At 35.6% G+C, this 26,355-nt stretch overlaps 1 protein-coding gene across 3 annotated transcripts in view; it reads right to left on the reverse strand.

Moving 5' to 3' along the window:
* Positions 1-26,355, reverse strand: part of CSMD3 (CUB and Sushi multiple domains 3) — a 1,042,296-nt gene that overhangs the window by 155,568 nt on the left and 860,373 nt on the right. For 2 of the 3 annotated variants that reach the window (XM_067537408.1, XM_067537407.1), the window contains 9 exons: positions 24,961-25,074; positions 24,232-24,327; positions 23,043-23,246; positions 20,825-20,949; positions 16,993-17,089; positions 15,599-15,703; positions 8,642-8,760; positions 4,555-4,624; positions 3,481-3,597 (listed from right to left, as the gene is read on the reverse strand). In XM_067537408.1, the coding sequence (XP_067393509.1) occupies positions 3,481-3,597; positions 4,555-4,624; positions 8,642-8,760; positions 15,599-15,703; positions 16,993-17,089; positions 20,825-20,949; positions 23,043-23,246; positions 24,232-24,327; positions 24,961-25,074 (1,047 nt within the window). The remainder of the gene's footprint in view (positions 1-3,480; positions 3,598-4,554; positions 4,625-8,641; positions 8,761-15,598; positions 15,704-16,992; positions 17,090-20,824; positions 20,950-23,042; positions 23,247-24,231; positions 24,328-24,960; positions 25,075-26,355) is intronic. The other variant, XM_067537409.1, reaches the window with a different exon arrangement.

Consider the following 26,355-nt stretch of genomic DNA (forward strand, 5'->3'; position numbering starts at 1 on the left):
GTGATTTAATGCCACTCTTGAATGATAATGCAGTGCTTTCATTACAAAGATAATTGAGCCCCTTTGATGGTTCTGGCAAAGACAGTCATCGTGATTTAATATAATGTTCATTTAAGACATGTAATGTCAATATAATTATTGAAGAATCATTAATAATTTTGTAACTATCTACATTTTAATATTTAAATGGTATTTGTCACTCCAACCTCTAGAGACTTCCTTCAGGATACAGTGCAAACTTAATGAATAGTTTTCTGAGTCATGTAACATTTATATTCTATACAAGTTTAGTACATGATTTAATTAACATTACTTGATTTAATTAACATTACTTCTTCTGCTTCTGTTCCTATGCTCTGTTTTCTTTGACAAAAGGGTCATAACCACATATAGACTTCTTCCATTATAATTTGGTACTCTCCTCTTTTTGGTTCTGCCATCCTTCCAACTTAGGGTTAACATGACTAAAACTGAAACCTTTGTTTTTTTCCCTCTGAAACAACATCCATGTCCCCCATTCTCTGTTCCTATTGGCAATAACACCATCCATCCAATCATTCAGGCTCATAAACTCCTTTTCTCTCACTCCATACAAATAGGGTGTGTCCGAATCTTGCCCCTTTCTTGTTCTGTAACATTTCTAGAGTTAACCATTTATTTCAGTTCACAAAGCTAAAACTTGTGTTCAAATGTCTCATAATCATGGATGATTGTTTGATAAGTGCCGTTTTCTCACCTCTAGTCTTTCTCCACTCACATGCCATGCTCACCTTCCAATCCATGCAAATGGCAACTCTGAAATCACCTTCCTTGCCTGTCACTCAAGTCACAATGCCCCCTCTCTCTTTTAATTACTCCATTGGTGCTATCTTCCACTATATCAAGTTCAAACTTTCTGCACTCTCCTTCAAGACCTTTTAAAAACCATGCCCATCCCCTCTACTTCCACTCTCATCTGAAATTCTGCCACCTTTCCATTATGACTAAACCTCTTGTTTGTTTGATTGTGCTACAAGTATCTTCATATTTTCTTCAATGGACCTTTATGTTTTGGACACCCTCCATGAACTGACCCATATGTTTATTAACTTCTCCTGAATTAGGCACACAATGGCATAACAATTATATTTTTAGTATAATCAAGCCAAACATCTCAGAAAGAATAACAAAAAATCAAATGAAAAATCTATTTAAACAAATTGCAAATCAGCCATGACTGGATATTCACATTTAATTAATAATACTGTAAATTAAGTCCCTCATTGTTTTTAATGATTTATCACACGAACAGTGAATAAGGTAAAAATTATTTGAAAGTTGAAAAAGGTCTATAACCAAAAATTCCAATTCAGGAAAGTACCCCTATATAAAAAGTACTTAACCAGGTACTTAAATCCTGTTGAATGGCAGGGGTGCTTAGAAAAATAGTATGTGATCATGTAATTTAAAGACTGGCATCCTTAGTTCAGTCATTTCCTAACTTTTGAATGCTTGACATTGCAACCTTAATGATGTTCTTATTTGTGTGTGTCTGTGTGAAAAATCTGTACATATATTAATTAGAAACCATTTTTATACAACATACCAAATGTATTTTTAAAGGTGAAATCGCTCTTAACTCATTAATATGAAATCACAGTAAAGGGAGAGCAACAGTCAATGAATAATATGGATGGCAGGCATTGTTTTCTGGTGTTTTCTGGAAAAAATGGTTTTAAAATTATTTCATTTGGATACTTCTATCATGTACCAGTAAGTAACGTATGCCTGTGACCCAAAGATGTGTTTTGTTCAGTAAACATTACACTGGATTTAATATTTTTGAATATATACAACTGGATGGGAAATAATTTTCCTGTCCCACAAAACATTTCAAGATTTCAAAACTTCTCCCATACAGCATCAGGACAAAACTGAAAACTTCTGAAGTTTTTTATATATTAAAAAAAAAAATAAGAAACAGAGTTTTGGAGAGAGAGAGCCCAGAATAGCCTGGAATTTAGGGCATGCACCTAAGGTGTAGGAGATCTAGGTTTAAGTCCCTGCTCTGCCACGCTCATGCATCCCATGTGAATATCCTGGATATCGTGTGGGTCTCTCTCACACACCTTTTGTATAAATACATATTCATTGGAGTAGGGACTTGAAGCTGGGTCTCCTACATCCCAGGTGAGTGTCAAAACCAATTGACTATCAAGGCAGTATCTCTCTGGACGGATGACACTTCATGAGTAAATTTGTTTAGTGTTTAAGAGCAATTTCTAAAGATATATTTATTTTCCACAGAGCCCTCTGGGCTTCATTTCTACTGAATTATATGGGACATTCTGATAATAGTGACTCTCAACCTTTCCAGACTATTGTATCCCTTTCAGGAGTCTGATTTGTCTTGCATACACCTCCAAGTTGAACTTCACTTAAAAACTACATGCTTACAAAATCAGACATAAAAATACATGAGTCACAGCATACTATTCCTGAAAATAGCTTACTTTCTCATTTTTACCATATAATTACAAAATAAATCAATTGGAATATAAATTTTATATTTACATTTCTGTGTCTAGTATTTAGAGCAATATAAACAAGTCATTGTCCGTATGAAATTTAAGTTTTTACTGACTTCGCTAGCGCTTTTTATGTAGCCTGTTGTAAAACTAGGCAAATATCTAGCTGAGTTGATGTACCCCCTGGAAGACTTCTGCGTACATGTGCCCCTGGTTAAGCACTACTAGTCTATGATACCACTGAATCTGCTGCCCAGAACTTCTATTTAAAAGAGAACTCGACAGAGGTTATGCTTTGACCAGTGTTAGGGAGGGGAGAAGGAAGAAGATTAAAAAATAAGTGCCCTGCTACTTATAAGTCTGAGAGGGAAGGGAGAAGAATTCCCTTCTCTGACCAGGCATCTATAGTTCACTGGATAATTAACTGGCATTCATTTAACATCCATTTTTGCAGATCCATCCTTAGAAATAAAAGATTCCTGGCCACAGAGATGGTATATGTGTCACAGTAAGTGGGCTTTGCAATCCTGAAGATAAGTGCAGAAAGTGTGCTGGAGAATTAATTTAGTGCTAAACTTTTTTCAGTATTTTTTATTTCCTACTGTTTTGTTTCTAGATTTATTTATTTCATATTCTGTGTTCAACATGCATAAAATAATATACATACTATACATATAAAATGACTATAAAGATGGGGTAAACTTTAAAAATAATAAACTAGTTATATATTTAAAAGCAGATACAATCAAGTGACTTTCTGTAGTTGTGGGAATTTTACCATTGTTTTCTTTATGCACAGGTCCTCTATAACCTGATTTTCAGTTTTATGACATTGCTAATCTTTAAAATGTATTTTAAATCTACTAATAGAAATCTGTGAGACAATATCAATATTTCAAATATTTAAAATTGTTGTTAAGTATTTTAAAGCCATATACACAGGAGACAGGATAATTCTTGCAAAGATACATACCAAAGCCAATAGGCAGTTTTATTGTCCATGTGCAATCTAAACTGCTGGGATAGTTTCCAGGAAACCCAGGGCTAAGAATCACTCCACTGAAGTCAGACATAGCACCACCACATTGTGCTGCAAAATGATGGAAATACTTGTAGATGGTAGTTAGAGTGAGATAAAACCAAGGCATACTATTTAGGCTCTTTTCAATTTTAAGCAAATCACACTTTCAGAGGATTGTTCTCTCTTTCTTTCTTTCTTGTCTGTCTAATGTTCAACACTATTTCTATAAATCATTTACAGACAAACACTGTAAAGGCTACACTTGGACCTACTGACTGAGTCTTAAGTTGCTAGATTTGCAAAATAAATACATTTTAACAGATCAAGATAACAAGTAGGATAAATGCTACTTTTAAAGCTAACTTAAATTTTGTCCTGTTAACTTTAGCCATATCCCTTTAAGATACCTTTTAAACTATTGTTCTCAAGCTAATGTATTAAAATGCAATGTTAGTTTTAAAGAGAAAGATATACTCCTCTTCAGTTTTTACCAATGGGTGCCATGCAATAGGTGTGCAATACCGTGGTTGTTCAGACTCCCTAGTGTGAAACCTATATGTATATGCATAACGATGACTACTGTAATTCTCATTTATCATCACAGAGTGGACATACCTTATGTTAGAAAAACCATAACTAAGAAATGTAATTATCTTTCTCTCTCTCTTACAGTTTTCGATAGAACTCACCAGTATAGTATCTAAGAGATTCTTAGGTACATTAGTTCTGCCCTGAGAGGTCCCTGGAGGACTTGATAAGTCTTCTGCTCTTCTCCCTTCCCTGGTACTGGGGGCTCTGTTTGGGACATATTTCCTTCTTTCTTCCATCTATTTGATTATTGTGGGAAAGCTTTACCAGAAAAGAGAGTTTTGCAGTGCACTCTGACAGAACACAGATTGGTCTGATCTCCTTTGGATACTTATTCCGTAATCAAACCCCCTTGACTGAGAATGCTTTATTTCTGGGTCTTGCATAATTTTCATTTTGGCAAACTGAAAAAGCAAATTTTATATACAATGAACATACCTAAACATATTGGAATAGGGTAATTCCATCTTCTCACTGGTCCAGGCATACAGGTAATATGTGAATGTCCCTACAATGACAAGACAAGACATATATTAATGCGTTTTACAATCACACAGTATACTACATATTTACAGTCACAACAAAAATAACATACAGTGATAACGCTTAATAGTATCAATATGAATAAAAAGGAAGAGCTTATAAAAAGTGTAACTGTATTCTTATTTTGCAGTTTGTACTTTAGTTTATAGGATCTTGTAATCCTTAGTTGTGTGAGTATCCACCCCTTTCAGGCCCATGGTTTGTAATTTTATTGGTGCTACTAAAAATACAAGCTTGAATTCTGTGATACTAGCAATAATGTTTTGAAGAGCTGAACCGTACTGTAAAGTTTAGAAACTCAAGCTCCAAACACAACTAAAGCAATTCAGTATTGTTTAATTATGTGTATATTACAATACTGATGCTATAGCAGATTTGGCAAAGATATTTAGAAGTTATGAGCTTTTACATTTAGGTCAAGAAAGATGTATTTTAAAGGATTGAGCCACTCCCGACAAAAAACAAGTTGGTTTAAGTGTCCAGAAATTAAGACATTAGAGTTACAATACTGTTCTCTGTAAAAAGCAGTGTCCCTTTACAATAAGTGCCATAAAGTGATCCCTTTGGTATATCAAGACAATCCAAATCAAGATGGTTCCAAGACACACCAGGAGTCACCATCTGGCTTAGCATCTCTCAGGTAATCATGAAGGTCTGGGATGGGGTACAAACAGAAAGTTAAAAGAACTTTAGGAGAGAAATGCATCTGGGCTCTGATGGAAAATCATAGTGTGTATATTTCAGGATGATCTTGTTAGAACTATTTGTGCAACCTTGATTTTAAATGAGCTGCTTTTATTGTTAAAGCTGTATTTCAGTTGAAAGAATCTGCAGAAACTGAGTATTTGTAAAGCACACACAAAAATTTAGGACAATTTATTAATTAGTCTGCTGCCTATTCATCTTCTCTCCTAGAAGAAAAAAAGAAGCATTTCCTTTTTAGTCCTACTGCCTGCAGCAGCACTGACACAAAACCAAAGGGACAATGTCAGACCATATGTGACAGCAAAACAATCCAATGGGATTTGTTTGTGTTTGTGTTTGTATGGTCTATGCTGTTAATTATTCCATTTGGTTTATTTCACATATAAAGGATGATTCATCTGTTAACACTCCAGTAATTTTGTATGAAATAAAAGAAATTATACACAGAAATAATTGTCAGGTTGCTTCTCAATGGTGGCCCCTTCAAACCTCCTCATGCTGCCTTCCTTTTCTAGGCAACATGAGGAATAAACTGAGACCTCCAGAAAGTCAAAGTCGAAACTGCAAGCAAAACATTAGGAAAGGCAGAGGCCCCATCAACTAATCTTGAAATGTAGGGAGATCACTGCCTTCAGATGGAGCCATGGCTTGTGGGGAGAATGAGGACAGAGGTCCCAAACTCAAATAGCAGCTTGCAGAACTGAGTGAGGATGAGGAAGGGATATAATGGCAAGGAAGGGAAACAAACATTCCTATTGCCAAAGCTCTGCCCTCCTGAACATACATACTTTCTATTGCTGTCATTCATGCTACCTCCTGTTGCTAAGCAAAGGGAGCAAGGAACTCCACAGCAGCCATTTATATAATCAAAGCCAGAGAGTGAACCAGATTCTGCTATTTAAGATTTACAGATTTGACTGTGGTTGGGGTTTCTAAATCTTCATGAGCTGCAAATACAGAAAAAATTTAAACCATATACCCACATGGTGTCAAGTTAGGTATACTAGTCAATCCATATAACTCACTCTGGCTGTTCAGTATAGAACAGGATCCCTAATATTTTCTTTATTGGAAAAGAGAGACCTTAGTAACTGTGCTGCTGTACCATTAAGGGTGTAGAGGACTCTCTGCCCTAAAAAAGGAAAGTTAAATGTTGAGGGAGAAGCTTGGGTTCGGTTTAGACTTGGAGCTGGCAGTGTGATTCCCAGCTCACATAGATGTACCTGTGCTAGCTCTGCTCAAGGTGGTACACTAAAAATAGCAGTGTAGCCAGGGCAGCACAGGCAGTGGCTTGGTCTAGCCGCCCAAGTACATACCACCCAGACCCTATACTTACATATTCTGGAAGCTAGCCTGAGCCGCTGCCCATGCTACACTGGCTACACTGATATTTTTAGCATGCTAGGTCCGTATGAGCTAGGGTGGGTATGTCTACATGGGCTGGGAATCACATCCCTAGCTCCAAGTGTAGATGTAGCCACAGAGTTATATCCATCCTCTGTACCCAGCCCCAGGGAGACTCCTTACACAGTACATGCTAGAAATGTTTTAAGCTCAACACCCTTCTGAAGAAGGATTCTTGACTCCTTTCCCCGTATAGAGATTCCCAGTATAGTGTTTGGATTCAGCACTGGTGCTTGGGACAGGCTTTGGCTCTAACTGAAGAATAAATAAAATTTGGTTGAGATGATGACAGGGTGAAAAAGCTTCGTTGCCATTTGTATGATCAAGAGATGCACTATTATTAATGATTATCTCTTGGTTTACAATATAGATTGCAGTATTTTGCAGTAGGAGCCACAACATTTCCTCCATATCTAGTTTCTTTTGGTAATCCACCAATCGCCAGGGCATCTGTGTCCTAACAGAAATGTGTGAAGCAGGTGTTGGAATGATTTGTGCTTGCCACAAATGATTTGTGCTTCCTCTAATGCACAGAGACTGTGTCTAATGACAGAATTATTTGTGTACATTTTATGCAGCAGGGGAGCACTGAAGGCTAGACTGATGTTATTGAGGAAAGGAATGGCAAAGACGTGGGTCTTTATTTTGTTCAGAAGGTGTCAAAACTAGTTAATAACTGCTCATGTGTTTTTACATCACAACCAGAAAGCTTGTGTTTGACATAGTTTTCACTTCATGATGCATGTCACTAGCTAAGAAGGTAGCGAAATACTTTCTGTAGATAATTTACATTCTATTGTGTTCTCTCACTTTTACGCTCTGAATGTTAAATAAAATGAAGACACAAGGGGATGAGGTAATTTTTATTGGACCAACTTCTGTTGGTGAGAGAGATAAGCTTTCAAGCATAGACAAGCAGAAGTTGGCCCAATAAAAGATATTACCTCACCTACCTTGACTAATATTCTGGGACCAGCACAGCTACACCACCACTAAATAAAATGAAGACTATTAACTAAGAGTCACAAATGAGAAAATAATGTATTTATAGAAGAGAATAATCTATCAGTTGGACCCATAGTCATTCAGAGAATGTCACAAATCCACATAGTGCTAGGTTTTGCATTTGGTTCTCTGCTTTAACTGAAAGAAGTCTTAGAAAAAAATCCAAACCTTTGATGTGGGCAGACAGCTTCCTGTTGGATGCACATCTGAGGAGACTGAAATATACAAGTTCTTCCTTACAAAACTAATTTTAATTCATGCTCACTAAATTGCCTTCAGACTGTCTTTTTTTAGTACTGCAGAATAGCTTGTTTTGAAAAAACCTCCAATTTTTGAAACAATCCTTTGAGTAAAAATAATAGAAAATGTAACGAACAGGAAATATCTGAAAATAAATATATAAAATCTGCTTTCCTGGAAAAGAGTGATCTCCAAAGAGCAGAATTTCCTTTTCATTGTTTGTTTACTGTTTTTTCCCCTCTCTAAATGCTTTTCCTTTTCCTCCTACTCATCATGATTTAATGTTATTATTTATCTATTTATTTATTTAACTTAGATTATCAGCTAATGCTGAGACCATGACATACTACATTTGTTAAGAGCTATGCACACCAAGGTCACGTCATCAATAGCAATTAATAACCACCACCTACCATCGTTATTGCAGAGGAAATGAAGATCAACACTTTTTGGAGGACAGTTGAATAGTGTTAGATCTTATATTTGGCACAGAGAAATTTATCAGTCCTGAAAAACCATAATCTATTCCAGTATGCTGACATTTTCAGAGTGGATTTGATACAGAAGAGCTTGGACATAAAAATATTAAAGAAGTAAAAGACAGATTTTGAAACTAAAATCGTCCTACCTGAAGGGAATATCCCTGATCACAGTGGAAAGATACAACATCTCCAACCATATATCTGTCTCCAATTTTAATTCCATTATTAGGGGTCTGTGGTTCGGGGCAAGAGTCCAAACCTATAGCTGTGAAGAGTTGAAAAGTTTAGCAATTTCAATGTAAAGTTCATCTGTTTTCAGTTATAAACTGTTTTGGCTCATGCTGCACATTGGCATCTGCTAGTGATGTGCTGGAGGAGGCTCTCCGGTGCCGCCAGGAGCCCATTGTTAAAATTCTGCCAATCAGTTTGTATACAGCTTTCAGAAATGACTTATTCTTGTGGCTCATAAAAAAATACTTCTGAAAATAGGAGTGTCTTGCTTTTGAAATAAACCAGACTGCACAGAATGAGAGATGTTAAAAAAAAAAAACAAAAAAAAACCCTCAGGAAGGAGGACCTTTCTTCCACACTCCCCTAGATCAGCATTAGGTAATTTTTATTGAACCATGCAGTCTTTTGTGACATGTCATATTTAAGCAAGCCTTAACTAAACAGAAGGCATTGTCTCATGTTAAACATTTTCCCTTAATATCCAGATACTTCAGAAAGTAATACAGCACCACGGTAATGAATATTCCCATGCTATCTACGACAAGATATAGCAGAAATAGATGGAGTTTTAAGATGGGTGCTTTTGAATGATTAGACATGGAACAACTTTCCTATGAGGGACTGAAAAGATTGGGATTGTTTAGAGAGGAGACAAATAAGAGGAGATACACTTAACACCATATTATACTTTCAGTATAGACATTTCCAGTATAAATGTAATAGAAAGTACATTTGGCAAGAACTGATACGTCTTTACACTGTTAAAAGGGGAAAAGAAATGACCTTGCAGACCTTTTACATGGCATCAATCCAGCAAAGTAGTCAAGCATGTGCTTAACATTAAGTATGAGTAATTCTACTGACTGCTAACAGGCTTAAAAGTAGGCATACACTTAAGTTCTTTGCTGGATCAGGGCCCATAAACACATTCTCCTGGCATATATGCTAAAGGGAGAAATTTTGTGGAATTCCCTTGTCAAAATATTGGGGTCATTGGCATCTCTGAAAACATATTAAAGTTACGGATTCCTTCATCTGGAAGTGCTACGTCTGGAAATTTCTGAGAAAATTTTATTTTTCACTTTAAAAAATGCATGTATATAGTATATTAAAGTTGAAAACTGATAAAAGTTCTTAGTGGCATACAAAATATGTCACATAAATTAGGTCCTTTATGAGACATGTTTTGCATATCATTAAGAAAGTTCATCAGCCTAATATTGCAATAGCATCGGTTTTAGGTAATTTTTATTGTTAACACCAAAATAAAAACACAAAAATCCACTTTAAATGTCAGCTATTTAGGAATTAAGATGATGATTTTTAACATATAATTGAGTCACTAAATCTTCTCCTAAAAAAGCAAGCTGTAGCATATACGTTTTTAAATGCACTTATATTGCTAGAAAAAGATGACCAGATTAATACCACTGGAGCCTGAAGACTGTTTATCCATGCAACAGGTAAAACACAAGACAAGAACTGTGCAGGCTTCTCACTACACAAACATACCTCAAATCTAACTTGGACAAACCACTTCAAATGCCTATTTGAGACCTTGTTCTCTTTACTGAGACTACCAAGAGTAATAACTATGATGGCTGTTTTGTGATGTGGACATCTGATCATTAGGAACTGGATATAACCAAAATAGGCCATCTAACACTACTTCTAGTCACTATTAGCTTAGGCAATACATGACCTGCAGACAAATGACCTCTTATAGTGCCTGAGGAGTTTACACTTGTTACTTGGTTGGTGAAATCTAAGTATAGAACTCACAGCCAATTCAGGATTTGTGCTCCGCTTCTTAACAGTTTGCCCTGAGGTTGGTATTCTCGCTTGTGAGCCACTCTGGACAGAGTGACACTATGATAGACTTTAAAAAGACTTAAATGCAATAATGAAACTTAAGAAATGGCTCTTTATTTCACAACTTTATTTACTATTCTGATATATTAATAAGTCATAATTACAAACACAATCCTTCTTATTAGTTGGGTCTGAGTTTTTGTTACTAAATTATCAAAATTACAGATGATTCTGAGACAGAAAAGATCAATTAGTTCACTAGGTCCACTACTGATGATTCCATGGGACAAAAAGACCTCCACTGTTAGGTCATCTGGTCCATCTTTCCTCCAATACAACCCTTTACTATTGTTTTGCCACTCCAGTTTTAATTCCAGAGTACAGGAAATCTTTTCATGTCACACAATGCTCCCCACTCAAAGAAGATATGATAACATCTAAACATGATGGATACGCCACCTCCCTAGCATCGTGGAAAAGTGATTCAACCTGTTTTCTTCTGATAAATATCCGTCTACCCCATGAAGATGACATTGCATCAATTAAGTTTGGTCAATATATTCTTTTATATACAAAAGCTTCAATAAGCTATATTAACACATACACACACACACACACACACAAGCTGTCAGTCCGCTAAAAAACATTTGTAAGAATTACTGATAAAAATATGTATATGTCTGTATGAATTGATTCCTGGTATTCGATACCATTTAAATACACCAATAATAGAACTTCAACTGTTAGAAACACTGATATTATATTAATGAACCATTAAAAGAAAATATTATTATTATAATAACATCTTGTCAAATCTAGGCGTTTTGTACTAATCTGAAATATTGCCTACTAACTGATGTGTAGCAGCCAAGTTCCTTGTGGGATACAAATCTCTAGAAATAATTTTAATACTGGTTTAGTAACTATAAAAATAACTCCCATATTTAAAAATTAAACATTTTGTTTAAATATTAAAAATGAAAGTTTTCCTGTTCATTGTTAAACCAAGCTTAAAGTAAGCAGAAAACTTGTTTGCAGTCTCGTAAAAGGTCTATGTAGTTAGTTTCACAAATGCTTATTTGAAGAATAACACATAGTAGATTCAGAAATGCCAATTAAAATTCAAATAATACTTATCCAGCACATTTTGTGTGGTGAAAACTATTTGTAACCATTTGAACTTTCAGACTGCTGAGCTGAGGAGCAGTTTTTAACCTTCATTTTACTGGTATATCTGCATTGTTAATATGGCTAACATGCATTTTTTTCCTTTTGAAAATTCGGCAGTAATACAACGCCACAGTTAACAGATACCCTAAACCATGAAGGAAGAGAAGCTGCTGTGTGTTATTTCACTTAATAAAAAGACAGTTTGTAAATAAACTGTTAACTTAAGCCCACTTGTGTTCCTTACACAGACTCCCTTACTCTGGGTGTAGTATATGATGGGAAAACTAAGAGGAATTGATATTAATTACTGAACTTACTAAAACTTTCTGCTTGCTCAAATCATGCACAGAATTTACATAAGTGCCTGCTAACTAAATAAAAAGATAATATATCCCATGCTTTAACACAAACTTGGAAAGCAAACAAAAAGCTCTATCAATTAAAACTCCGCAGTATAAACCTCTCATTTAAAATCCCTGGCAAATTATTCCTCCCTCCAAAGCAGCAAAAAGGACAATTGCCTAAACACAAAGGGGAAATTTCTTTGAAAGATAAACAAAATGAGATGTTGCATAAAACCATTGTGTATTGAATAATTCCATGCATGCCTTAAGTGATTGAAACACACATCTCAGTTTAATTTCATTAAATTATTTTTCAAGGCATCATAACTTCACAAACACAATGGGTTAGGTCCTCGTCAACCTAGAGTCATTTACATTACATAACTTAAAATCTTTTATCAAATTTCAAAGAGAAAACTATGTTCAAATAATGTCAAGGTGATATGGCATAACATTCATAAGTCAGAAAATGCAAAAGTTAAAGTTACATGTGCAACCTTAATTCTTTCTCAAATTATATAATATAAATGTTTTTGACATCTTAGATACAAATATATAGCATCTTGTAATATTGTGTATTCCTCTGTATAGACTATACATTTTCCACGGAAGTCATTTACATGTAAGGTATATGGTATACTATACTTACACAATACAGGGTGAAATCCCAGCACCACTGACTTTAAAAAAAGTCGAGAATTTCAAATGTAGAGTGTAAATTAAAAATAACAGTGGAAATTACTGAATAAAGGCCATATAAAGTCATACCTAAGCTACCTTTGTAATTTATTTCTCTCTAGAATTGCAAGTATATATGTCTATGCTGCTGATTGTATAATATATGGCTGCTGACTTAATTATTAAACTGCATATCTTCAAGAGAAAAGTTATCATACAAAACATCTAATTAAAAGATGTACTGGAGCATTATGGATCCTCAATATTGATGCAAAACTTATATTAATACTATTATTTTTGTTTGTTTGTTTTGGTCATTAAACTTTTCTATGCCTTTATATTTATCATGCAGTATAGTTGTAGCCACGTTGGTCCCAGGATATTAGAGAGACCTGGTGGGTGAGGTAGTATCATTTAACGGACCAACTGAGAACAGCTGTATTTTAAACTTTACCTTGCTTTAACTATTTTAACTTTTACTATTTTCTTTTCTGCTATGTTTAAACAATATATATTATATTAAAATTGTGCTTTCTACAAAATATTTAATAGAAGTTAAATTGCTATAACAAATAAATGTTAACTCTAACGACTCTGAGACAAACTTCAAAGAGTTTCTTTTTTAGACCAGGACACCTCCAAACTGGTATTTATAAAATACAAATGTAATCCTTATCTCAGGAAAACAAACCACATAAGACATTTATGTTTTAGGAATGTAGGGTTGTGTCAACAGAGCAATAAATACCAGAGTAAAGTGAACTTTTTCTCCATTCCAAGAAAATGTTTAAGTAAACCCACACAAAGAACTCTAGAAATATCTTAGATGAAATACATTTTATAATTACTCTAAAAATGTCAGTAAAAAAAGGCTCTGGGAAAAATGTGTGTACTTGGAAACTTTTTGCTCATTTCTTAAATATTGAATTGGCAGACTCCTTTGTAAAATGCATACTTGCAAATACACTAGCTAAATGCAAAGATCCTAATATCATTGCCATGTAAGTGGAAAAATGCTTTTATATGACAACATGGAATCTAATATCTTTATGGAACTAATTACTAATATAAAAAGCCATGTAAGTATAGAATATTTATATTAATGACAAATTAATCAATTACTGGCAGTGATCAAGCAACTCTGAGCCAATTCAGGAAGAAAAGATGGACTATGGGGCTGCTGCTGAATCCTCTCTTCCATGTGGAAAACTCAAACTTATTTTAAATGAATGTTGTGTATTTGATTAGGTAATTACAGCATTTATTTCTTTCACTGACTAGTTGTGGAATCACAACAGATTTGAGTGCTTTGGCTAGATTATTTCATAAATGAATGGTCTCTTTTCAGATCTACAAAATTAAATACTTTTTCACTATATCAAATAATGCATTGCAAAAAATATTTAAAATGATTGGCAATTTCTAAGTAAAGTTTTCTTAATCTGCAAATGCAATAAAACAAGGTTATTATAATTACTGTAATAACAAAATGCATAAAAGTACTTTAAAATCTTTCTTTGTCTCTTTTGCCTTGGGTTATGGACTGAAAATTTTGTGCAGGTGTTATGTACAAAAATAATGTATCTGCATTTATAGAATCATAGAGTTGGAAGGGACCTCAGGAGGTCATCTAGTCCAACCCCCTGCTCAAAGCAGGACTAACTTCAGCTAAATAATCACAGCGAGGGAGATTCCACCATCTCATTAGGTAACCCATTCCAGTGCTTTACCACCCTCCTACTGAAAAACTTTTCCTAATGTCCAACCTAGATCTCCCCCACTGCAATTTGAGACCATTGCTTCCTGTTCTGTCATCTGCCACCACTGAGAACAGCCTAGCTCCATCCTCCCTGGACCCTCCTTTCAGGTAGTTAAAGGCTGCTATCAAATCTCCCCTCATTCTTCTCTTCTGCACACTAAACAAGCCTAGTTCCCTCAGCCTCTCCTCATAAGTCTTGTGCTCCAGCCCCCTAATCATTTTTGTTGCCCTCCGCTGGACTCTCTCCAATTTGTCTACATCCTTTTTGTAGTGGAGGGCCCAAAACTGTACACAATACTCCAAATGTGGCCTCACCAATGCCGAATAGAGGGGAATAATCACTTTCCGCGACCTGCTGGCAATGCTCCTACTAATGCAGCTCAATATGCTATTAGCCTTCTTGGCAACCAGGGCATACTGCTGACTCATAACCAGCTTCTTATCCACTGTAACCCCAGGTCCTTTTCTGCAGAATTGCTGCTTAGCTCATCAGTCCCCAGTCTGTAGCTGTGTATGGGATTCTTCCGTCCAAAGTGCAGGACTCTTCACTTGTCCTTGTTGAACCTCATCAGATTTCTTTTGGCCCAATCCTCCAGTTTGTTTAGGTCCTACTGTATCCTATCCCTACCCTCCAGGGTATCTATCACTCACCCTAGCTTAGTGTCATCTGCAAACTTGCTGAGGGTGCAATCTAACCCATCCTCTAGATCATTAATGAAGATGTTGAACAAAACCGGCCACAGCACCGACCCTTGGGGCACTCCTCTTGTGACTGGCTGCCAGCTAGACATGGAGCCATTGATCTCTACTCGTTGAGTCCTATGCTCTAGCCAGTTCTCTATCCATTTTATAGTCCATTTACTTCTCACTATGGTGTAATCAGAAAAGCATTAACACACGAGAAAGCATAAGGGAAGCAAAAAATGAATTAGACATTCCACAACAAAGACTGCAGGACTGATATTGCTCCTACTGGAATCAAAGGTTGCCAGTGACTTCAAAGGATTGGCTCATTGTGTTGAATTTTACCCCTTCATAGCATATATGTATTTCTGAAAAATAACAACAGTCTACAAACTATTTGACTTAATCTATTGTATGGACATTACCTGTATATTCAAGATGAAATCCAGCAGCTGAAACACTAATGTCAGACTGAAAGTTTAGGTATAAGTTGTTAGATGTGCTGTTGAGCAGTGGAGGAATTGTAGTGCCTGAAAAGAGAAGGAAAATATTATTCTATTATGACAATGCTTAAATGCTGAAATCCAGAGATATCTGTAAGTAGTTATATGAGATTCTTCCAGAAAAATGTAAAGAAAAAAAAATGCACAGAAATTCACCGCATGTGCTGTAACCAGCTTCAACTAAAGGACATCATTGTGGGTGTTGTGGTATTGTCTCTTTTAGAGATTTGGTAACATGCTTAATGTATCACAAGCTTGGAGGCAAGAGCTGCAATTACTAGAGCCATATGGTCTCATCTGTAGGTTTCCCACTCACACACTTTTATTAGGAGAAGGATGGTTATTTATTAGGAGTGACAAAAGAAAGGTGAAAAACACCATAATCACAATGATTTGAACAGCTGCAATTAAATATAACAAGACATTCTTAACACATCTCCATTGTTAGCCATCTTATTACTTGTCAACATCAAAGCACACACAGGTCTTGTGAAGGATTTTGAAGGACAGGGTAACAGCCATATGGAGTAGTTTCTGATGATATTTAGCAAAAAAGTAAGGGATGGAAAGGAAGAAAGTGCAAAAAGGGTGTGGATAGTCTAGAGATGATAAAGCCCTACTTTACTTTAAGAAATAATGGAGATTTAAAAAAAAAAGATAAATAAATACATCTCATATACACATTTTTCTGCCAAGAAACACAGAGAGAAACATTTCTTTTGGTTCTGGACTTTTGTGCTCTTTAATTTTGTGCATTGTGACAGCTGTTCAGAGTTCTCTTTTGATTACAGGGTTGGCTGAAGGTTAGGGAAATAGCGGATATTTATTGGCAATCCTTTATTTTAAACTGTATTGTTTGTTTTAATTTCATCTAATGGAGAAGGTTAGATCTGTGCCCTAATAAACCCAGTTTCAGGACTGGGGACTAAACAAGCAGTAACATTTTTAAAAAACAGGATAGGTCACATAAATTGTCTTTTAGCCAAGAGATACAGAAGTGTTTTTTTGGAACCTAAGACCATTATGTTTCTATATGTATGACACCATTGAATCATTAGAGCAGTAGGTGATCACATCCAGGAGAATGTTGCGTATAATTTGACACATCTAAATTACACTCAGAATGTTCTTTTTTTTTTTTTAAGTCTTTAAATTTTTCAGCATTACGACTCAAGATTCTGTTGGCTGGAACAAATGCTATAACAAGTGTGAACCATCACCGTCAGAAGAAACACAGAAAAGAACTAGAAAGAGCTGTGTGTTTATACTAAAAAGCTGCATGTGTAATTTACTTAGTATACACTTTCCACACTCACCTGAATAACTTCCAAGCCTTGGAGCATTGTTGTCAGCACCATCATAAAAGTCCAAGGAGTCCCAGTTGTGTTCCGTGGCAAAACTTACGACCTGGACCTACGAATGAAAATGGAAGGCAGAGAGTATGGTTTAACTTAAAGGAAAAAACTGTAAATTATAATCTATGTTTATTTATGCCAGTAGCAATCCTGTAGTTACATGTTGTCATTTTCAATAATGCAAAAGTTGTGTAAAGCTATGCTTTACATTAGAAATAGAAAACCCCAGCACCTGAAATAAGCAAAAAAAAATTCTTATTTGTTTTTTCAAAACTCTGATTCTGACTCATAACTTCTGTGACCAGTAGTTAGGATAATATGTTGCCTCTAAAATGATCCATAGAGCCTTGTGTGCTAACTGAGGACAGGATATACCTCGATGGATGATATTTGGAGACACTGAGGGGGAAGATGGAAAAAAGCACCAAATTTATGAAGGTATTCCGGCATATAAAGATGTAGTCAGGTTCCTAATGGGATTTACAAATACCCACCATGGCCTCAAAAAGTGTGGGACAGCAGGGGAAAGAAAATCATTGGCATCTTTTAAGTGGTACATCCCTAGAGTTGGTTGGGAAATTCATGAGAAGACATTTTTTATACCCAATTTGTATAAGAGAGATGGCACTAAGCAAACTGCTGATGCCTCCTGGTGGCAGGTGACCAGTGCAGGTAATTGTTTAATAGGTTGTCTGGTTCCCTGATACACCAGAATTGAGATGACATCTTGTAAAGAAGGTGAAGAATGGTGGTGAGGCTCCTAATGTCTAGTACAGTAAGGTGACAACAACCTGTTCATCCACCCTTCTTAACCCTCAGACAAGGGAGGATAGCCGGGGTACCAGCAGTGGTTGTGCTACCACTTTATCAAGGTGGGGGGCTGACAACAGACAGGTGGAAAGATTACAATAAAAGAATGCCATGTACTTGATGAGTATTGATGGATAGCTCACATATGTGTTACTTAATAAAGTTGTGTCCTAGTTAAACCAGATTCTTGTCTTTGTTCCTGCAATAACCAGGATAAAGCACCTAGAAGCCTAACTCCCACTGAAATTAATGGTTTTGAAAATCTCATCAGGGGCCTATATACATCTTTAAGCCACCTAAATACCTTTAAAATTCTAACCCAAACTTTGTACAGATGTATATATGTTGACTATGTATTCTGCTTAGTTTTTTGTTAATGTGAATAAAAGAAAAACTACACAGATTTGGGGAAATTTTCTTCTTATTTTAAACAAGTCGGAGATTTTATGCAGCAACAAAAGAAACCTGAATTCACCCTTCTATTAATACATATGTTAATTTAATATTAAGCTCCACTCTGAAAAATGACTCAGTAAAAATTGTATGGTGGATTTCCATGTTCTTCTAAGTATGAACAGATTTTTTTCCTCCTCAAGCAGTTGGAGATCCAATAATTAGCTAGTACACTGGTGATTCTATTCTTATTCATACAATAGCTTATTTCTTTTTTAAAATCTTGAAAAGAGAATTGCCTCCTTAATTATATACTTTCTTTTTAACTTTCTCTTGTATATATTAAACATGTTGCTTTTACATCTAATTTGTGTTCTTTGTTACTGAATTATAGGACAGAATATTTATGCCCATATTGGGTTTTTTCTATACTATTCATTAATTTATAAACATAACTTTATCTTCTCTTCTTATCCACCTTCTTTCCCCTAAATAGCCTAGGATAACATTTTCAAGGTGCCTAAATGATTTAGGAGCCTCAGTATCATTTTTCAAAAGGGACTTAGGTGTGTATATGCCTGATCCACTTTTGGAAATGAGACTTAAGTGCTTTTGAAAATTTTACTTCTAGTCATAATTCTCACCATGTATAGACCTAATCTATACTTTTGATTATATTTAATATTATGCTTTAGAGTTTTTCAGTTTTCACTATGTATTTCTTACACGATGTAAAACAAAACTGAATCAATATTTAAGATCAGGATGTATCAATTCATATAATCCATTTTTTTCTAACCCTTTCTTTATCCAGTAAAAGACCTTACTACCTTTTTTGACAATCTATGAGCATTGAAAAGACATTAGTACTGAGCTATCCACAATAATTTCTGCACAGTTAACAACAATTTAGAACCCAACACTGATCATTTTAAAGTGTTCCTTTGCACATGCTTTACCTTGCCCTATCTAAGGTGAAGTTCATTTTCTATGTTTTTCCCTAATTATTGTTTTTCTGTAGTTCCTTATAACTATTTATGTCTTGAGTAACCTAATGTAATATGGTATCAATAAATTTTCCCAGTTCACTATTTTACCTTCTCATACAAGGTAATTAATATTGTGGCGGGGTACGCCTGCTCCGCTCTGTGGATCCTGCGCTTCGCCGGCTACGCCAGTGGTGCGGCTGGGAGGGGAGTGCAGGGGGGAGGGGGGACCCGGTCCAGCCCTCTGCCCCAGGCCCCCGACCCAGGGACCCTGTGAGGAGTGGTCTCACCCTGCTCAGTCCCTGAGACTGACTACCTTCCCTGGGTCGCCTGTCCATGGCCCCCCGGCCTGTAGCCTGCTCCCTGGTACTGGCGTGAGGGGTTGTTCCGCCTTCCCCGACTGGAGCCTTCTCCACCTCAGTGTGGTAGCCGCAGCGGGTGATAGCCCCAAGCCCCGTGGCTGTCGCTGCAGCAGGGCAGGGCAGCTCTTCTCCGCTCTGCTTTACTTCGCTTCACTTCGCTCCGTGCCTCCTCTCCTCTGGCTGTTAACTCCCTTCAGCCTTCCTGGCCTGCCTGAAGTGGAGGCTTTTATCTGCTAGGGCAGCTTCTTTGATAGGCCCCAGGTGGCCTAATTGGCCCAACTGTCTTAAATTAGCCCCAGCTGGGTTACCCAGGGAAGAGGGCTTTATGGAGCCTGGGGCTAATATACATGCCCTCCAGCACTCTTTCATAGCCGTGCAGTCTGGCCCTGTCACAATATATACACTGAATAACGCTGGTTTTAGTTTTTAGTATTGATCATGGAGGCATTTCACTATTAACCTCTTTTCACACTCAGAATTAGGTCTTCATTCTCCTATAAATCTATCTCCACATATCAATATCCATCAAAGATTAGACTTAACAAATTTAGGCCTTAGTCACTACATTTTCTCAGCAGACTCTTGTCAGGATTTTATCAAAAACTGCTTGAAAGTTTTAGTAGATTATATTCACAAATTCTCCTTTATTCATGATTTTGCCAGCTCTTTCAAAGAATTCTAATAAGTGAGAAAAATATGACTCATCCACCCAAACACCATCCTACTTTGTCCCTCACACACAGCAGGATTCAGAATGTATTAATTAAGTAAATTAGAATCTGTCACTAATTTCAATGGGCTTTAGATCAGGCCCATATTGTAGTAAGTTTATAACTATATCTTTATTTATTTTTCCCCAGACAGACTTTTTTAGGAAAATCTGCATAATGCTCTTGAAAAAGTAATCTCGTTAATTTTTGTTCATGACAAGCAGATTGAGTTAAATTTGTAAAACACAACTTCGATTTCTACAGTCTGCAATTAATCATTTTGACTTACTGAAATAATATATTGCTAATCATAAATATCTCCAGCACTGAGTTATTTTGGGAAAAGGGTGTAGAATCTTTTCAGATTCCTCCAACTCCTATATTTAAAAATAATTGTGTAACAAATTCCATTGTGACGATTCTTAATTGCTTGGTAAAATGTTTATGAATAAATTATCTTTTCATGTTGTCATCTTTGCAACGATCAGCTTCAAACCTACGAGGATAACAAGTAAATTATATATATTCTTACTTGAATTCCAGCTCCTTCTGGCACTGTGATCTTCCACACACAATTCAGATTGTTGTCATAAGGCTCAGGGTAACCAGGAGACAAAATGGTCCCTTTGCGCTTAGTTAAAATTCCACCACAAGGCACTGGAAGGAAATGCATGAGGCAAGAAAAGAAGTTTCACACAGCACTACTTCAGAACTAGGAAAAGATGTAATAAAAGCTTACACAATGATAAGCATACTAGAGCTGCAAACTCTTGTAAAGTGATACTATACTTTGAAATTCATGTTGGCCTCAGGAAAATAAAACTCTTCCTTATACTTCAAATCTTATTTTTAAATTACTTGAAAAGAATAAAAGAACATTTTAAACAGGGTAGCTCCCTACCTGACAAATCATGTTCATATCCCTCAGACATGTTAATTTGAATTTTAACAAATTGAAATCAGTTTGAATGTTAATAATGAACTTTAAACAGTTATTTGTGATATAAATATAAAAGGGGGAAGCGCTTGACATAAAAATGAGATTTTGATCAATGCTACTACTTTGTTGCCTCAGTTACTAATTTAATTCTCATTCTGAAGGGCTTCCATTCCAACTCCCAGTGTATCACATTTGCTTATGTGAGTAATCTCATTGCAGTCCATGGAGTTATTTATGTTAGTAAAGATATTCATGTGTTTGCAAGATAGCACACTTACTACCCAGGCCCAAGATAAATTAAATAATAAAATAAGTAAGTCACAGGAATTCAATAGTGTAAACTGTTGGTTCTTGATGCTCAACATAAATGAAAACATTGTTCAGGTCACTAGATGTCTAACAAGAGCAAATAAAAAAATGTTACAGCTTAATCTAGATACAGGTATTCTGCTGGTATTTTAATAGCTTGAAGAAAAGATTGACGAGATGTTTTATCACTACCATTAGAAGCCAATACATCATTCCAGTATAACATTTTCAGGTCCTTGAGCTGATTTCATTAGATACAAATATAAGGATTTAGAGAATATGTAGAAGAATACAATTTATCTCAGTAATGAATTCACTAGCTATATTTTGTACTGAACATAATTGATAGAATCTGTCGGACACTACATGGATAAACTAAAGGTCAGTGTCACTTAAAATGTTTAAATAATTACTGGCAAAAGCAGGAGCAGACAGCATGATTGATGTCTGATATCTGTAAGGAAACTGAAGCATTCACTAGAGAGTTAAGGCAATTTAATATGGTCATGTCTAGCACTTCAATTATTAAACTGATTTAGTTCAATGCAATTTTCAACTCATCCATACTTTATGACCTTTACTGGTACAGTGATATGAGGAGTAATTGATACTTTTGACCTGTAACTCTTTCTCAGTTCAAGTTGCTTAAAATCAGACAGTACTGTCTTTCACATACCTAAATGGTACATTCATTAATACAGCAATAGAATATTGCAATCAGTGACCAAAAAAAACATTGTCACCGTTTGAGTTTATTCTATATTAAAATCAAAGTAAATACATAATCTTTAAAAAAAAAGTTGCAATTTGCCATGCTGCATTTGGTCCAATGGGTCAGATCCTTAATTACTGCAAATGTGCATAGGTCCATGGATGTCAATGGAGTCGTACTGCTGAGAATCTGCTATAACATATCTAGTGTGAGACCAAATGTACTTTTTAATCCGGAAAAAAATACATTATTTCTGACCTACTACAGAACATTGGTTTATCTACTTCTAACTCCTTAATAAAGTAGTTCTTCTGGCAACAGCATACAATATCTTGTCAGCGTTCCCAAGTGTGAGAACGTTTTAGACTTGCAGGAAGTCAGGGCAGCTTCTGAGTCTTGATTAATGAGCAGCCATAAACTGTCATTGATGTAAACCTAAAGAAGCTGATATATAATTTATAGCTGCAGGATATGTACTGTCATGTACTTACTGAAATGTCAAAGCAAGGTTGGGACAGAAAGGGAAGATGAAAAGTGAAGGATTCATGACCTCATTTAGGCTAAGTTAATACTGAGTTAATTTATTACATTGCTGAATGAGAGCCCTTCTGGCATACCTCGATGTTCAGGGCAGTGGGTGGGTCTGGTGTGAGTGCAAGTCAGAAAATCAGAACAAAAATAAGCAGTGAGATGGTAAAAATGGGAGAAAAGAAGTGGCTTATGACTTGAAATAACAACCTTCATTGTAGGCAATAATTAGACCCATATAGAAATGTAGCCTTTACTCACCGACACATGTAGGGAGGGAATCATTCCACTGTGCCAAAGCATTCGGTACTGTATCACATCTAATTGCTATTGATCCATAGAGGATGTATCCTGGATTACACTCAAAAAGAACCAATGAACCAACTGCAAATTCATTTCCAATCCTTTTTCCAAATCTTGGTTCAGGCACAGAACTGCACTGTGTTGCACTTGTTCTTGGAACAGCTGCATACATGAAAACAATTGTGGATTCTTAATTTTATCTTGGTTAGAGAAACAGAGATTTTCAAATGCAGATGTCTAAAATGACTTGAAAAACATTCAGTTGTGTTGTCAGTTAAGAATATTTGCATAATCCCCAAATGAATCTTCAAAATAAGGATTCCATACTTTTTAATCTAAATTAAATTACTATTTGGATTAGTATAAAAATTGATATTTTTGCCAAGTTTACAAGCACATTATAGTATTTATTCTGAGAGTTTCCTAAAATGGCACTGAAATTGTATACTTTATTAGGAAATATTCAGCAAACACACAGTTTCAAAACAGTATTGCTTTGTTGGTTAGATATTTGCATTTAGTGGCTACAGGTTTATAAATATGCATTCTGCTAGTCAGATTGCGATTCAAATTATCTGAAAGAATAAACTACAGGAACAAGTGTTGACATGTAATCATTTCAGTGTCTAATCTTTAAAAAGATGAATAATGTAAATCAAATGAAACATCTTAATAATGGCAAACTGACTGATTCAGCTAAGGGTAATATAATTTCCAGTTATTCATATTTAAATGGAAGGATAAAACAATTTGAGCAGCAGGCTGGATTGAAAATTAGTTAGTCAGATTAACAAAAATAGAAATACGAGGTTTTGATAACTGATTTCTCAAATTTGGAAACCTTTCTTCTCAAGTATCTGATTTTATTTTTTAAGAATTCTTATAATCATGTATTATTGAGAATGCTAATAACAAGTAAAAGGATTTTTTTTAAACATAAAAATGGAGGGAAATTATACATCTACAGCAGTTTAGTATTTTGCACTACATTCTAGGGCTACTCATCCTTACTGATTTCTCTGTTTTATCAAATACAATTGTCAAAATAAAACTTAAAATGTTAGTATAATTCATTTATAAAGAAAATATGGGGGGATTAATACATAAAATTAACTGAAGAATTTTTCCTGGCAATTGTGTCACTTACCTTGGTATACAAAGTGAAATCCTTTAGCTGTTACTGGACCCACTGAAGTAAATCTAATTGTGATTTGATTACCTGAGCTCAGTGGAAGGGATTCGCCTACTCAGACAAAACAAACACTGAATTATCATAAACAATTTTCAGTAACTAAGCCTCAATAACCACAAAATATACTCTGCTTGAATTAATTTATCAGACATTACTATAAACTTTATTATTAGTCTAACATAGTTAGTCTTACATTTCTGTGGGTATTAGAGTTTGATTCTGATTCTCACATTAGCGGTATTCCTTCTGATTTAAAATCAAAACTCTAAAACTTTAAAACTCTATTGACATGCACATAATCCACTCTAATCATAATTTAGTATATGTTCTCTGCTATCACTTATAAGTATTTTAACCCCAAATGTTTATAGTACATTAAAAAAAAAAAAACCCTAGTGACAGAAAATACAAACTGAATAAACCAAAACAGTAACTGTATTAGTTAAATATTAGCAGACAAATCCAAGAGAACTGCAGACTAAATTTAGTCTTCATTCTTTTTATCAGCCCAAACTATTTTGAATCACTACTGATTGGTTAGGTTTCTTTTCAAAATGTTCATATTATATTTTCAATGCAATTTGTTTCCAAGAAAAGATGACAGAAGTTTCATCTTTTGCCACGTTAGCAGTCTAAATCACTTTTAAGTAAATAATTGATGCATGACAGTTCCATTAAAAATACCTGAATGGGATCCTGAGAGGGAGGATAATAAAGATGACTGCTGTGTCGGGCCATCATACACCTCAACCACATCATGAAGTGATGTCTGGAAAAATACAAACTGACCAAACACCACTGGTGAATGGGAACAAGAGAAAGCAAGAGAAATTGATTACATAAAACAAATCAGGGAAACAGAAAGAGAGGAAAAAGAAAATATGTTAATGTAATATTTTTCTCTTTTATTGAAGAGGACAGGCACTTATTGGTTGATTTTTCTGACCAATATACAGTGATGGCATTTTAAAATCATAACAAACTTAAATGGATGTCAAAATGTCTAATCCTGAATAGTTAAAAAAGTGTGTCTAAAGAGATTATGAATTCATTTGTATAAACATTTTAATAGTGAGAGAAAAAATTATCATGCAGCTGAAAGAAATAGCTTCTTTTTTGCCAGATGTTTAATGCAATATCTTTCTTTTTATACTATAATTTTTTTGTGACCTCTTCTTGGGTTGCTTTATTTCTTTTCTCTAAAGGAAGTTTCATTTACTTTGGAATGCTTTATTTTCCTTCACAACTTCACCTTAAATCTAGTCCATCTTCTGATTTTGTAATGGAGAATGGAGAAACAACAACATGCAAGGAAACCAACCCTTCTTGGTGTCTACATTCCAAAGCACGTGCACACACGCACACAAGAAATACAATAAAATAATAAAATAATATTCATAATAATAAAAATGATGTCAGGAGATTATTTAATTCCTTAATTTAAAGGAGGCTATCTCTGCACCAGTGGGTACTGCTACACTAGAACTGGAAAGTATAAATTTGAGTTCAAGGAGACATACCCATGTTAGCTATGGTCGAGCTATTGCACTAAAAAATGAAATGTAGCGATGATGGCACAAGCAGCAGGAAGGGCAACCTACCCTGTGTACATACCTGTGATCTCGGATGGGATCATACTCGGAGCCGCTAGCCCCTCCCACCACTTGTGCCATCATAACTACACTTGTACACTTGTATTGTTAGTATGCTAGATCTATCAGTTAACTCCTCCAGCTCTAGTGTAGATGCAGTGTTTAGAAGTCCCTGCAGGACTTAGGATACATCTACACTGCATACTCCTCATGGCACAGTGTAGACTATAGACACTGCACGCCACCTTCATGCAGGTATAAATAGCAGTGTAGACAGTGAACCATGACTTCAGTGAGTAAAGATGCTGAATCGTTAGGCTATGTACATGCCCAAGCAGTGTCTCCTCCATGTACACTGCAATTTTTAGCAGTGTAGTGTCCTGCTGCCTACCCTATGCTGCAGGAAAAGACTCCAGCAATGGAAAGGCACTTGCAGGAGGGAGGCAGCAGGGGGAAAGCCTCTGGCAACTCCCTCCAGCAGCATGCC

The sequence above is a fragment of the Emydura macquarii genome, unplaced genomic scaffold (genome assembly GCF_026122565.2).
Source record: "Emydura macquarii macquarii isolate MOO-44397 ecotype Brisbane River unplaced genomic scaffold, CSIRO-AGI_Emac_v2 contig_383, whole genome shotgun sequence".
Lineage (NCBI taxonomy): Eukaryota > Metazoa > Chordata > Testudines > Chelidae > Emydura > Emydura macquarii.